Genomic DNA, 12,300 nt, shown 5'->3' with positions numbered 1-12,300 from the left:
AGATGGCATCACTCATGTCTGGCCCCTCAGCTAACACAGTGGAGCCGCTGGGGGCTGGCTGGGCCTCTCTCTGTCCACATCTGTGTCCACATCTCTTTCCAGCAAAGTAGCTGGACTTCTTTGTACAGCAGCCCAGGGTCCCAAGAGAGGGAAAGCAGAAGCTGCCGGCCTCTTAAGGCCCCCAACCAGCACAGCATCACTTCCATGGCACTCCACGGGTCAAAACAAATTACAGCCCAGTCTAGATTAAAGATGGGGAAGACACTCCACCTCCTGATGGGAGAAACAGCAAAGAATGTGTGGCCTTCTGTAGTGGCAGCTTTTTAAATCACAGGACAGCAGCCTTGTCACTGGTCTCCCTACTTCAATACTTAACCCCCTATCGTCAGTTCCCCCACACGACAGCCAGAGGGATCATCTGACATACAAAACTGACCGAGCCTCCTTTCACTGCTTAAAGTCCTTCTGTGACTTCCCACTACACACGGGGTAAGAATCCAAACTCCTTACAGGGGCTACATGACCCAGCCTCTTGCTCCCCCTCAGCCTCTAGGTTCCAACCAACACACACACACACACACACACACTCTCTCTCTCTCTCTCACCTCTTTATTTTTTAAAAGATTTTATTTATTTATGAGAGAGAGAGAGAGAGAGAGAGAGTGTGTGGGGAGGGAGCAGAGGGAGAGGGACAAGCAGACTCCGTGCTGAGCACAGAGTCCAACGTGGGGCTCGATCTCAGGACCCTGAGACCATGACCTGAGCTGGACCAAGAGTCGGACCCTTAACTGACTGAGCCACCCAGGTGGCCCCACACTCTTACCTCTTAATGGGGCGCCTTAATGCCTATAGCTTCATCACTTCAACCCCACTTCCTAGGGTCCAGATTAGATTTCTGGCCAAGTGCTCTTATGGCACTCTCTACCTTTCTTTGTAATTTCATATCTCTGTGATTAGCTGAGGATTTGAGCTCCCACCCCTGAGACTGTGAACCCTCTGGGGACAGGGAAACTCTTCTGTTCTCTGCTATGTTCCCGATGCTGAGCATGGGGCAGAGGCAAGATGAAATACTTGCTGAATGCCTGAGACCTCAGAAAACTTTAAGGCAGTCCTCCAAAGTTCTGTGGAAAAGGGATCGGCAGAGTCCCTAGGATGTTGGATCAGGATCTATGTCCTGAAAGCACCCACTGACCCATCCATTCAGTAAACAGTTATTGAGCCCTATGTGCCAGGAGTGCTTCTAGATGCTAAAGATAAAGCATGAAGTAGACAAAAGCCCCTGTCCTCATGAAGTTTATGGTCTGCTGTGGGTGCAGAGGAGAGACAGACAATGAACACGATAAATAACCTATACAGTGAGTTAAAGAGTGATGTGATTAATGCTAAGGAACAGTTAAAGAGAAGTTAATAAACAAATGTTAGTGATATAATTCTAGAATGGCGGCCAGGGAAGTTCTCAAGGAGAAGATGGTACCTGAGTAAAGACCTAAAGGAGATGAAGGTGAGCCTTTACCATCTGGAGAAGTGTGTTCCAGGTAAAGAGAGTAAGTGCAAATGCCCTGGGGCAAGTGTGGCTGGAGCAGGGTGAAAGAAGCAGGCAGAGGTGTAACACAGACGGATCATGCAGGGCCTTGCAGGGATCATGGGCCTTGCAAAGGCCACGTAAAGAACACTGATGATTACTGTGAGACAGAGCCACAGGACAGTAATGGGCAGGAGAGAAATGTGACCTGATACAGGTATTCAGTGTCCCCCTGGCTGCGTATGAGAACACTGTGGGGAGTACAAAGACCACTGAGGAGGCTGGCGTGATAGTGCAGGCAGGCCATAAGAGTGGACAGGAACAGGGTGACAGGAGTGGAGGTGGGAAGAAATGGTCAGGTTCTGAATATACTTTGCCGATGGACTAGACATGAATATAAGACAATGAAGGAGGCAGCACTTACTGAAAATGTGGGAGGAACAGGTTTTGGGGAAAAGACTGGAGTTCAATTTGGTCAAGATAGATGTCTGGATGACTACACGTATTTTGAGAGAAGATATATCATGTGGGCAGTCAGTCAGCAGGTCAGGGAGAGGTTCTGGGCTGGAAACAGAAATGTGGGACATACATTTCCATGCTTATCCTAAATTCCTTAAGGGACCAACATGATTTGGACCCTGCTGACTTCTCGAAGCTCATCTTGCACGTTGCTAAGTTAATGGTTCTCTCTCTCTCTCTCAAACACACACACACACACACACACAATCCTGGGCCTTCCACTTGCTAGCTATGTGATCTTCAGTAAGTTATTGAACTTATCTGCCCTCAGTATCCTCCTTTACAAAAAAGAGATCATAATAGCATCTGCCTGCTAGGACTGTTCATTCAAAAAAATTTTTTTTAATTAAGTATCTACAATATGCCAGGTGCTGTTCTACCTGCTGGAGATATCTTTTTCCCTGCCCCTCTCTGCCTTCCCTTTCCACACAGCTTTGTAAGCCATACACCCTGTCAACTCAGCCTTCTGAACGTCTCTCCTACCCACACCCTTTCTTCTGTCCCAACCGAGACTCCTGCCCTGGTTCAATTCCCAACACTTCTTGCCCAGGATCGTGCCACAAACACCACCCTGGGCTCCCAAGCCCTAGTCTCTTTCCCATCAATCTCTTCCTGGATGGCAGCAAATTGGGCCATGCCCCTTGCCTTCTTGAAATCCTCTCGTGGCTCCTCAATGCCCTTAGGACAAAGTCCAAGCTCCCTAAATGTCCAACAAAATCTTCCACGACCGAATTCATACAGAAGTTTCCATTAGACCTCCAACACCACATCTCTGGCAGTTCACATTCACACATCAGGCTGTCTCTCATCGCTGCCTGTACGCAAACCACCGCAAACACGCCGTCTCCAGGTCTCAACTCCGACAGCTCCTGCTTCTCCCGGAATGTTTCCCTACCCGTGCCTCGCCTGGGTTCCCTCCACGTTCCACTCTGCCCCCGCTTCCCGAACATCCGCAGGTCCGTGAAACGGCGTCCTCGCCTGTCTCTCCTACCGACCGGGGCTTCTTGCGAGCTGAGCCAGACACCGCGGCTCGTGACGCTTCGCGCGATGGGGCCAATTCGGGCCTCAGAGCTTACCTCTTGCTCTGTGACCACAGACCTCTAACTGCACGGTCTCGGGGAGCAGCACGGTGGCCCACCTGCCACACGCCTGAGAGAACTCAACACCGGCGCACAGCCTTGCCGACACCACCCAATCACGGCCTTCTCCTCCTCCACAGCCCGCCTCCAGCATCCGGGCCCCCGTCCATCTCTGCCTGCCTACTGGCTGCCCGGGAGCCCGTCCCTAACTCGTGAGCGAAAAGGACCCTGGTCTTTGTAGTCCCCTGACGAAATATGGGCAAAGGGACTGAGAGTAGAACTCCACTTCCCAGGAAGCGCCGCGCCCCAGTGGCGGGAGACGGTCAGGTACCTTTGAATCAGGAAGTTCTTGTTTGGCCAGTTGGGAGACAAAGTCTCCAAATTGCTATGGAAACAGACCCACTTACCTGGAACCCCCGGAATATCTTTCTGCCCGAGAATCTCAAAATGCTTTGCTCCGTCATGGCTCCACAGGGTGAGACCAGACGTGGGGGGTAAATTCTGTACCCACTGCCTGCCTGCCTGCCATCTCCCAGATGGCACCAATAAGGCCTGCTACATACATTCAGCACCTACTAGATGCCTGCCTGGCATAAGGAGCCACTCCCGTGCAGACTCTGTGGAAGCCCTGGCTTATTAGGGCAGATCCTGATGTTTTCCAGAGACAGGCCAGAGCTGGGCCTTTACTCTTTCAGGGTCTCTGTTTACCATGGAAAAGACAAATGTGGGCTAGGATCCTATCCAGGATCTCTGTCTAGGATTCCATAGCCCCAGACCTCCTGCAGCCCCACGTCTGCGCCAATAGCCATAACTTCCCCAGGGATGCATCCCACATGACAAAGCTCTTCTGGTACCCCCTCCCCAAACACCGTTCCCCACCACGCCTCTGAGGGCCAGGTGAGAGGAGCCGAGGCCCTGCAAACGCTCAGGCAGGCATGTGAGAAAGCTCTTTACTGGGGGGTACAGCAAGGAGGAGCAAGGCCATCTCCCCCTACCTGCCCCCACCCCCTCCTAGGGCCCGACGGTGAAGGGGGTCTCCCCCCCCCCAGACACCGGACCACCACTGTCTTTGGTACAATAAATAGAAAACAAGGGGGGGAGAGGGGGCCAAGGGTCCAGTCCTTACGGGGAGGGTGCGCCTAGACCCCTCTCCTTGACCCCCTGCCCCAGGCCCCAATCAGTGCAGGCCTCACCCACCCCAGCTGGGTAGCAGCAATTCCAGTCAAGGGGAGAGATGAGGATGGGAGCCCAGGGCCCCCAGATGGGGGGTATGGCTTCAGGAGGGGCCCCAGGGAGGGGGCTGGGTCATGAGCTGGCTGCCGTGCTCTGGGGTACACCACGGAGGCCCAAGCGAGGCCCCAGAGTGGCAGGGTTATCAGGGGGTGGGAGGGGTGGACGACCTCCTGTCATCCGAGTCCGGAGGGCTGAGGCAGCCGGGTGCTGGGGGGCAGGCGCTGGGTGAGGTGGGGAGCAGTCCGGAGGGCCGCCCGCCAGGCTCACATCCATCAGCTCTGGGGGTGGTGGTGAGGTTGGTGATGGGGGACGGCCAAGGCATCGGGGTTGGGGGGGTAACTGGACCCCGGCCCCTGGCAGTGACGAGGCAGAGGCAGGGGCCTGATGTGTCTTGTGGGGCACATCACCCCCTGCCCAGGGGCGCAGCGGCTGGGAGGGTGGGACCTAAAGGAGCAAAGGAACAGTGGGTGATGGAGACCCAGGTCCTGAAGTCCCAGATACCCCACTACCCACCGCCCAAGGCCCCAAGGCCCCAGTACCTGGGGGCTGTTCATCTCACAGTCAGTGATGGGGGGCCCAGGGCCCCCACAATAACGGTTGCTGTATCGGTAGGTCCGGTTGTCACTGGAGGAGCCGCTGGAGCCTCCTGGAAGTGCCAGGGGAGGAAATGAGGAGAAGCCTTAAGTGAGGAGAGGTGGTGGCTGGGTTTTTGGGTGGCTGAGTCTGGTTCGTGACCCAGGCCCAGGCCTGGGCCTTGGGACCAGAGCCTATTTGAAGGATGGGGCCCAATTTTGAGATTACAGGTCAGAGCTCAGTTTTGGGTATCAGAGTCAGAAGCAGTTTTAGAAGTGTTAGCCCAAGCTCGGTTTCAGAGATCAGGTCACGGCCAGTCAGAGCTCTCTTTGCCCCACCCACTCTGGAGTTCAGGATGGCGCAGCTTCACAGCTCTAGGTGAAGGCCCAGTGGGGCAAGGTCCCCCAGGTCAGGCCGAAGCGGAGCTGCCCCCCACACCCCGTTCGACCCCCCCTGGCACTGGGCACCCACCAGAGCTGGAGATGGAGCTGGCGGTGCTGGAGGAGGGACAGGTGTCAAGGGGTGCGGGCGAGGTGGAGGCACTGCTGCCTGCCGGGCCCGTGTTGGTGGCCTCATCAGCCGTGCGGCGGAAGAAGCCGTGCTGCAGAGCCCCCAGTGGGCTGATGCGGGCGGCGGGCTCATACTCCAGCATGCGCAGCACCAGGTCCTGGAAGCGGAGGTAGTCGGCGGGGCTGTGGCCCGGCTCCCCCGCCCGCCGGCCCCCGGGCCCGCCCGTCTGCACGCCCAGCACCTCCTGCAGCCGCCGTGTCCCGGGGCCCTGGTAATCCTGGCAGGGAGGGGGTGGGAGGGGGGGCAAGAGAGTGGCCGTCAGTGGGCAGGAGGGGCAGGGAGACACACACGGGGAAACAAGAGGCACAAGAGAGAAAGTGAAGGAGAGAAGCTAAGAAGAGTTGTGGGGCGGGTAGGAGAGATGGGGTGGGCCAGGACAAAGGAAAGGACAGACAAGGGGGAGAGGAAGGAAGGGAAAGACACAAGGGAGAGGAAGCAGGGAGAAAGGAAGCCCCAAGTGTGAGAGAGTGAGGGGCCACCAGGGTGGGAGGAGCGGCGTGGGGCAGGGGCCGCACCTTCCTGAGTTCCTTTGTCCTTCGTAGGGTCCAGCCACCCCCAGGCAGCCGTTCAAAGTACTTGCGAGCCTTGGGTGCCTGGTCCAGCATGGGGGCTGGTGGGATGCCCAGCACCTCCACAATCCGGTTCATCTGGTCCACCTGTGAGCAGGTGGGCAGTCCGGGTCAGTGGGCCAGCCAGGCCTCCGCCCCCTCCAGCACACCCCACCCCCTCCCTGGGAGCACACCTCATTGGAGCCACTGAAGAGGGGCTCTCCGGTGTGCATCTCCACCAGGATGCAGCCCAGGGACCACATGTCAATGGCCAGGTCGTAGGGTGTGCCCAGGAGCACCTCAGGTGACCGGTAGAAGCGGCTCTGGATGTACTGATAGATCTGGGGACGGAGCGGGGGAGAGGGCAACAGTCAGAGGTCCCAGGCTCCCAGCGTGGTGCCGCTGACATACCCAAAGCCAAGACAAGCTTCCTGCCACGAAAATGGAGCATGGGAGTTCCAAGCCTTGAGGTTATCAGCACCCACTTTCCAGGAGCCACTACCATCATTTCATTCATCAGCCTCAGAAGTCTCTGCTGGCCTAGTCTGACCCTGATCTCCATCCCGAAGCCTGACTCTGGACCGCTCTTGGTCATCAGGGGTTGGCAGGCAGTGAGCCCGGGCCCTTCCCACCCACCCAGTCCAGACCCTTTTCAAGCCATCTCAAATGCCTGCTCACACGAAGCTGCAAAACTAAAGCACCCGGCCCCCGACTCCCTCCTCAGTTTAAAGAGCACAGCGTAAGCAAAACTTAGCCAAGTGCCGCTCCTGGCTCAAAGCCAACCTGACTCCACCCTGCCCACTTCTGACAGCCTCAAAACTGGCCCTGCCTCCTCAGGCTTCTCTCTTTCTTTCCCACTGGGTACTATACCCTGCGGCCCTCTCCTTTACCTCCCCCATCCACCGGCCTTACAACTCTGTGCCGCCAATGCCCCATCCCAATACTACCCTTCGGGGACGGCCACCTCGGGCTGCACCCTACAACCCCCGCCCCGCCCCGCCCCGCCCCTCCGGCGCCAGCCACTAGCTGGCCCCGCCCCCGCCACACCCACACCGCGAGCCCCGCCCCCGGGCCGCGCCGCGCCGCACCCGCTGGCCAAGCTGGCAGGAGCTGCCGAAGTCCACGATCTTGATGGCGCTGCGCTTGGGGTTGCAGAGCAGGATGTTCTCGGGCTTGAGGTCGCAGTGAATGATGCTGAGCTCGGGCGTGGCCAGGAAGAGCAGCGCCGTGCAGAGCTGCTGCGCCAGCTTCCGCGTCAGGTTCAGCGAGACGCCGCGGAAGTGCGTGTTGCGCAGGAGGTCGTACAGGTTGTAGGAAAGCAGCTCGAACACCAGGCACAGGTGGTTCCGGAACATGAAGTGCCGCTTCAGGTGCACTGCGGGCAAGGGGATGGAAAGGGGACGACGGAGAAGCTGAGGCTCAGAGAGGGCCAGGGGCGGCCTGGGGTACACAGTAATAAAAGCGGCCGGAAGCCGATCGGGGACTCTGCTTCTGCAGCGCCGGCCAAACTGTGGGGTGCCCACGGGAAGCGGCTGCTAGTCAGGGTGTTTTTATATCGTCTAGAACTTGACTCACATCAAGAGAATGATTTCCTTGATTAAGAGAAGTTCATTCTCTGCAAGTCTCTGTCAAACTTTCTGATAAACCAAAGAGAACGTTTCCCTTTGGCGCCGATGGGTCTTTAATGCCCTTCTGCATTTCCTCATTTAATTTTGTAACATTCTTTTAGTCTCAGTTCTGTTTATTTTTGTGGCAGCGGACACTCACTTTCCATTTAGGGTAAGGATGTGTATTTAAAGAAACACACTCTTTCTGTCCACTTGCTTTTTGTAAGAGGAATCAGTATGGGAAAGAAGAAAAATACTGACATAGCCGTTGAGAATACAGGCGCTGGAGCCCACTGCCTGGTGAGATCATAGCCCCCAAGTGCAAATGCGGTGCCCTTATGCAAGTGATAGCACCTGATGCTTCTGTCTTCTTCTCCAAGCTGTGGGCCAAGATGCCCCTTCCCCCCAGAGCTGTGGTCAGACTGAAACCAGTTGATTCATGTAAAGTGTTTACATCAGGGCTTGACCCTTAGCAAGCACCCAATAAACCCCGACCAGCACCATCATGGGAATGGGGCAAAAGTTATGAAGGCGGAAGGAGAATCACTGATGTCAGGGAATTACAGACCAGCCCCTGCCCTGAAGACACCCGCCCCATCCTGGCCTCACCTATGTAGTACTTCATCTCTGTGTCGTGCTGGTTCATCAGCTCCAGCAGCCGCAGCTCAATCTGGGCCTGGTTCAAGAAGGCCTTTTTGTTCTTGATGATCTTGATGGCCACCAGCTCCTGGGTCTGATGATCATAGGCTTTCACCACCTGCCGGGGTGGGGGCATGTCACAAAGTGAGGAAATGGGGGGAGCAGGGCACCACTTTTTTGTGGGTCAACATCAGTGGGTGCCCGTGCCCCCCGATCCCGGGGTCAGGGTGGAGAGGGGCCTCCCACACCTGGCCAAAGGAGCCTTTGCCGATGAGTGAGTCAATCTCGTAGCGCTCCAGCCAGCGCTCGCCACTGCGCACAATGTAGTCGTGGTTGTCATCGTCGTAACCATGGTTCAGGACCTTCTTCTCCTTCTTGGTGCTCGAGTCCTGAGGTGGCGCTTGCTGGGCCCGCCGCTTCTTCTTCGCATAGTATACCTGCCCAGCCAGTCAGCCAGAAGATAAGGACGGCTGAGTGACCTGTGCCGGCAGGCAGGACCCCTTGGCCCCCAGCCGGGTCCCCTGCCCTCCCCCGCCCCCGCCCACCTCATTGATGTGCTTGTAGGTCTTGATGAGGTCCACGGAGAGCTTGCGCAGCGGGGCTGAGGTCGCGTCCCGGAAGGCCAGGGGCAGCCTCCGTGGCAACAGCCGCACATCAGGCAATACCTGCGGGGTCGGGGCAGGGGGTGGGCATGAGGAGAGGCCTTCACCTCCGACCACCAGAGGCAGAACCCTCTGGGTGGCTGAGTCATCGTTACCACACACAGATTTACTTGGTTACTGTGTGACAACCCCACCAGGATAGAAATTCCCCAAGGGCAGAGACTGTCTTGTTCTTGCTGTATCTGCAGTGCCCGGAGCACGGCCTGGCACATAGTGGGTGGTCATCAGAGATTTGCTGAGTGAATGAATGGTCAACTGTTTACCCTTGACCTTTCCTCCCACACCTTTATTGCCTTCTGAACCTCTGTGGGAGAGATCAGATAGAAGACGTGGGTTCTGTCCTTCCCGATCCTTTGCCTGAGACCATCCATTCTGGACGGCCCATCTTGAGGGCTGCCATCATGCTTTACCCGTGGGGTCTTCCCATCCCTCACCCCCAACTCTGCACATTTTTGCCCAGCTTTTCGGGATCCAGCACCCTGGACCTTCTACTCCATCCTGCTTCAAGCCCTACAGTTCAGAGCCTTGACAGTCTCCACCCCTGAGTATCTTTACTCTGTACCCTAAGATGCTCCTGGCTCCAAGATCCTTTGGGCTCAAACTTCACCCCCTTTCACCCCACCCGCCCATCTCTCACTCTGGACCTTTCTTCCTTTGTGAACCTTTACTGAGTGTTTCCTAGGTGCCAGGCGCTGTTCTCAGCATTTTACATGCATTTCATTACCTTGTTTAACCTCACAGCAACCCTGCAAGGTGGATATCATTCTTGGTTCCGTTTTACAGAACAGAAAACCGAAGCAGGGAGAACCTGAGTCATTAACCACCATGTCAGGATTTGAACCCAGGCTCTCCAAACAGCAACTCCTCTATTATCTTCTACTCCAGATGGGCCCTTCCTGCCCCCGGGAGACTGCTCTGGGCAACCTTTCACTCCCAAGACCCTTCTATCCCCAGCCTCCCCCTGCCCCAGGAAGGTGAGGAGTCAGCTGAACGCATACCTGCGTGTGCTCCTGGGGCCCCGGGAAGCCAGAGAAGGGACCATGGCCTGGTGGGACGGCCATGGTGGGCTCAGAGGGCCGCAGGGGAGCGAGGCCTGGAGCGGGAGCCCGGCCGGGGGGCGCCTTCTCGCATCCTGCACCTCGGCTGCCACCGCCGCTGAGACCTGAGAGCAGGCGGGAGGCAGGGGAACAACATGGAACAAGGGGATGTGTGGGACAGGGCCAGGCAGAAAGAGGTGGACATCAGAGAAAGAAAGCAAGGCACAGGAGGAGGAGAAAAAGGACAACAGGTGGCAATGAAGAAAGGGGACAGAGCGAAGTGGTAGGGCAGGGGGGTGGTGGTGGCACAGCGAAGTCCCTCAACAAATGATTACCAAATAAATGAAGGAGGTGGCACAAAGAGGGGAACATGTGAAAGGGGATGATTGGAAGCCAGGCAGGGGTATAGGCCATGACAGGAAAGGACAGAAAGACACCAATAATCGGGGGGAGGAACAGAAGAAAAAGATAGAAACCACAGACAGTATAGGGAGGAAGGTTCACTCTTTGCTTCCCATTTCTGCTTGTGGCCCTCCCCAGCGCCCCCTCACACAAGATCCTGCCCTCCTGCAGTCTTCCCTGATTGTCAGGATCTCCTGTCTTATCACAGCAAGGTCCCTGCACTTCAAGATCTACCCTTCCCAGTAAATCCCTCAATCCAGAACTCTAGGATCCCCCCAAACCACATGAGAGAACTCTGGGCCCCCTCCAAACCCACAGCAGAGTCCTCTGCAGGCCCCTAAAACCACATCAGGGTCCTAGGACCACACCAAGGCTATCTTGTTATACAGAGTTGTCCCTACATAAGAGTCCTGCCCTATGACATTCTCGTGCATTAGGGCATCCTCTTCCCAGGGGACCCTCCCCCTATCATGCCAAGCCCTCATCCCTACACCATTTCCTCCCATATTAAGGACCCCCCACCCCCCGCACGTACTTTCTCTTCCCACCCCAAGGCTCCCCCCTTTTACCCCCCCCCCCCCCCCCCCAATCAAGGCTCACTTTTCCTGATGGGAGCAAAGAGGAGGCGTCGTCTCTCAGCTCGCCCTTCTCTCCCCTACACTGGATCTTCCCCTCCTCCCCCCATCCAATATTCCTACCAGGGCCCTTCTCCAGTTACTCCTTTCTACATCAGGGTCAAACCACAACTGTGCCCATTCCTAGAAGGCCCCCAGAACCAAATTCCCCAAATATCACATAGAGTTCTCCCCTCCCAGAGTACCTGCCACACCAAAATCCTCTCCCCACAGGCCTTCTCCCATGTCAGTCCCTTTCTCCTATGCCAAGCCTTGCCACTCCATGATCCTTCCTCTCTCTTGGAACTCCCCCGCCCCTCACCCGAAACAACCTCTTCCCTGGGGCCCTCCCAGCACCCACCCCCTACCCGGGTCAGGGCTGGCGCGGGGCCCACGGGGGGCTGGGGCGCGGTGGGGCCCCCAGTGGGGTGGGCGAGCGGCCAGCATGGCGGTGGTGGCGGCAGAGAGGAGACGGCCGCCTGTCCCGGCCCGGCCGGCCCGGCAAGCCCCGCGACGGGGAGGGCAAGCGGGACAGGCGGCCCGGTGGGTGACAACAGCAGCAGCCGCCGCCGCCGCCGGGGGCGGGGAGAGGAGGGAACGAGGGTCAGCCCGGGGCACGCGGGGGAAGGGGAAAGCAGGTGGACGGGGGAGGGGCGGGTTAACTCTCGCCCCGCCGCCCCGCCCCGCGCAGCCACCCGCCCCTGGGGACCCAGGCGTCCCGCCCCCCACCCTGGAGGCCCGCCCCGGTCGGCGGAGCCCCGGCGGGCGGGGCCGGACTGAGCTTGGCAGTCCGCACCTGCCATGGCAACAACCGTGCCATTGGCCGCTGCTGCCAAAGGCTCAGCCAATCGCAGTTCAGAACAGCTGTTGCTAGGCAACGACGATGCAGCCAGAGGAGCCGAGCCCAAACAAAGGGCGGGAGCGGGGCCCCGCTACCCCCTCCCAGCCGCCCTCCTAAGACTGCTCCCTCGGGCTCGGCCCCTTCCAAGAATCCGACTATGAATAGCCAGGCACGGCCTGCACCTGCCCGCCGCCCCCCTGCTCTCTCCTCCCTGGGCCTCGTGCTAAGTCTGGCAGCGACGCGGGCAGGGCGGGTCCGTACTGCCCCCTCCCCGCGAGCTCGTGCAGCCCCACCTGTAGCCGCGTTGTTACCTGAGGGCGCGGGCAAGGGGACTCAAGCTGCTCGGGAAGCCCGAGCTCAGACCTGCCCACTGGCTGAAGATACCCGGCGGACGCGGCGACCCAGGGCCCCGATTACCCAGTAATGCAACCAGCAAAATGGCGACCACAACAAA

At 57.8% G+C, this 12,300-nt stretch overlaps 1 protein-coding gene across 6 annotated transcripts; it reads right to left on the bottom strand.

Annotated features, from left to right (window-relative positions):
* Window positions 1–4,056: 4,056 nt before the first annotated feature.
* On the bottom strand, window positions 4,057–12,296 carry DYRK1B (dual specificity tyrosine phosphorylation regulated kinase 1B). Of its 6 annotated transcripts, XM_035023376.1 has the most exons (12): window positions 11,374–11,599; window positions 9,951–10,114; window positions 8,836–8,955; window positions 8,539–8,727; window positions 8,261–8,408; window positions 7,133–7,419; window positions 6,239–6,385; window positions 6,012–6,152; window positions 5,678–5,713; window positions 5,398–5,593; window positions 4,893–4,999; window positions 4,057–4,797 (listed from the first exon to the last, which is right to left on the bottom strand). In XM_035023376.1, exons 1-12 carry the CDS (start codon window positions 11,450–11,452, stop codon window positions 4,426–4,428), a joined length of 1,986 nt encoding a protein of 661 aa, XP_034879267.1. In that variant the 5' UTR covers window positions 11,453–11,599; the 3' UTR covers window positions 4,057–4,425. The 6 variants fall into 6 exon arrangements, with proteins under 6 accessions (XP_034879267.1, XP_034879269.1, XP_034879265.1 ...); XM_035023378.1 differs by lacking the exon at window positions 11,374–11,599 and adding an exon at window positions 12,158–12,296 and having other exon boundaries at window positions 5,398–5,713; XM_035023374.1 differs by having other exon boundaries at window positions 5,398–5,713.
* Window positions 12,297–12,300: the final 4 nt, after the last annotated feature.

Source organism: Mirounga leonina, unplaced genomic scaffold, assembly GCF_011800145.1.
Source record: "Mirounga leonina isolate KUSES-001 unplaced genomic scaffold, KU_Mleo_1.0 Mir_177, whole genome shotgun sequence".
Classification (NCBI taxonomy): domain Eukaryota; kingdom Metazoa; phylum Chordata; class Mammalia; order Carnivora; family Phocidae; genus Mirounga; species Mirounga leonina.
This window is presented reverse-complemented; position numbering and strand designations above follow the sequence as displayed.

Excerpts from the sequence above, each read along its gene's own strand:
- DYRK1B (XM_035023374.1), bottom strand. The coding sequence starts at position 11,452 with ATGCTGGCCGCTCGCCCACCCCACTGGGGGCCCCACCGCGCCCCAGCC. Across the intron at positions 7,420-8,260 it reads AGAGATGAAGTACTACATAG|TGCACCTGAAGCGGCACTTC; the intron begins GTGAGGCCAGGA and ends CCTTGCCCGCAG. Across the intron at positions 4,798-4,892 it reads GTGAGATGAACAGCCCCCAG|GTCCCACCCTCCCAGCCGCT; the intron begins GTACTGGGGCCT and ends TTGCTCCTTTAG.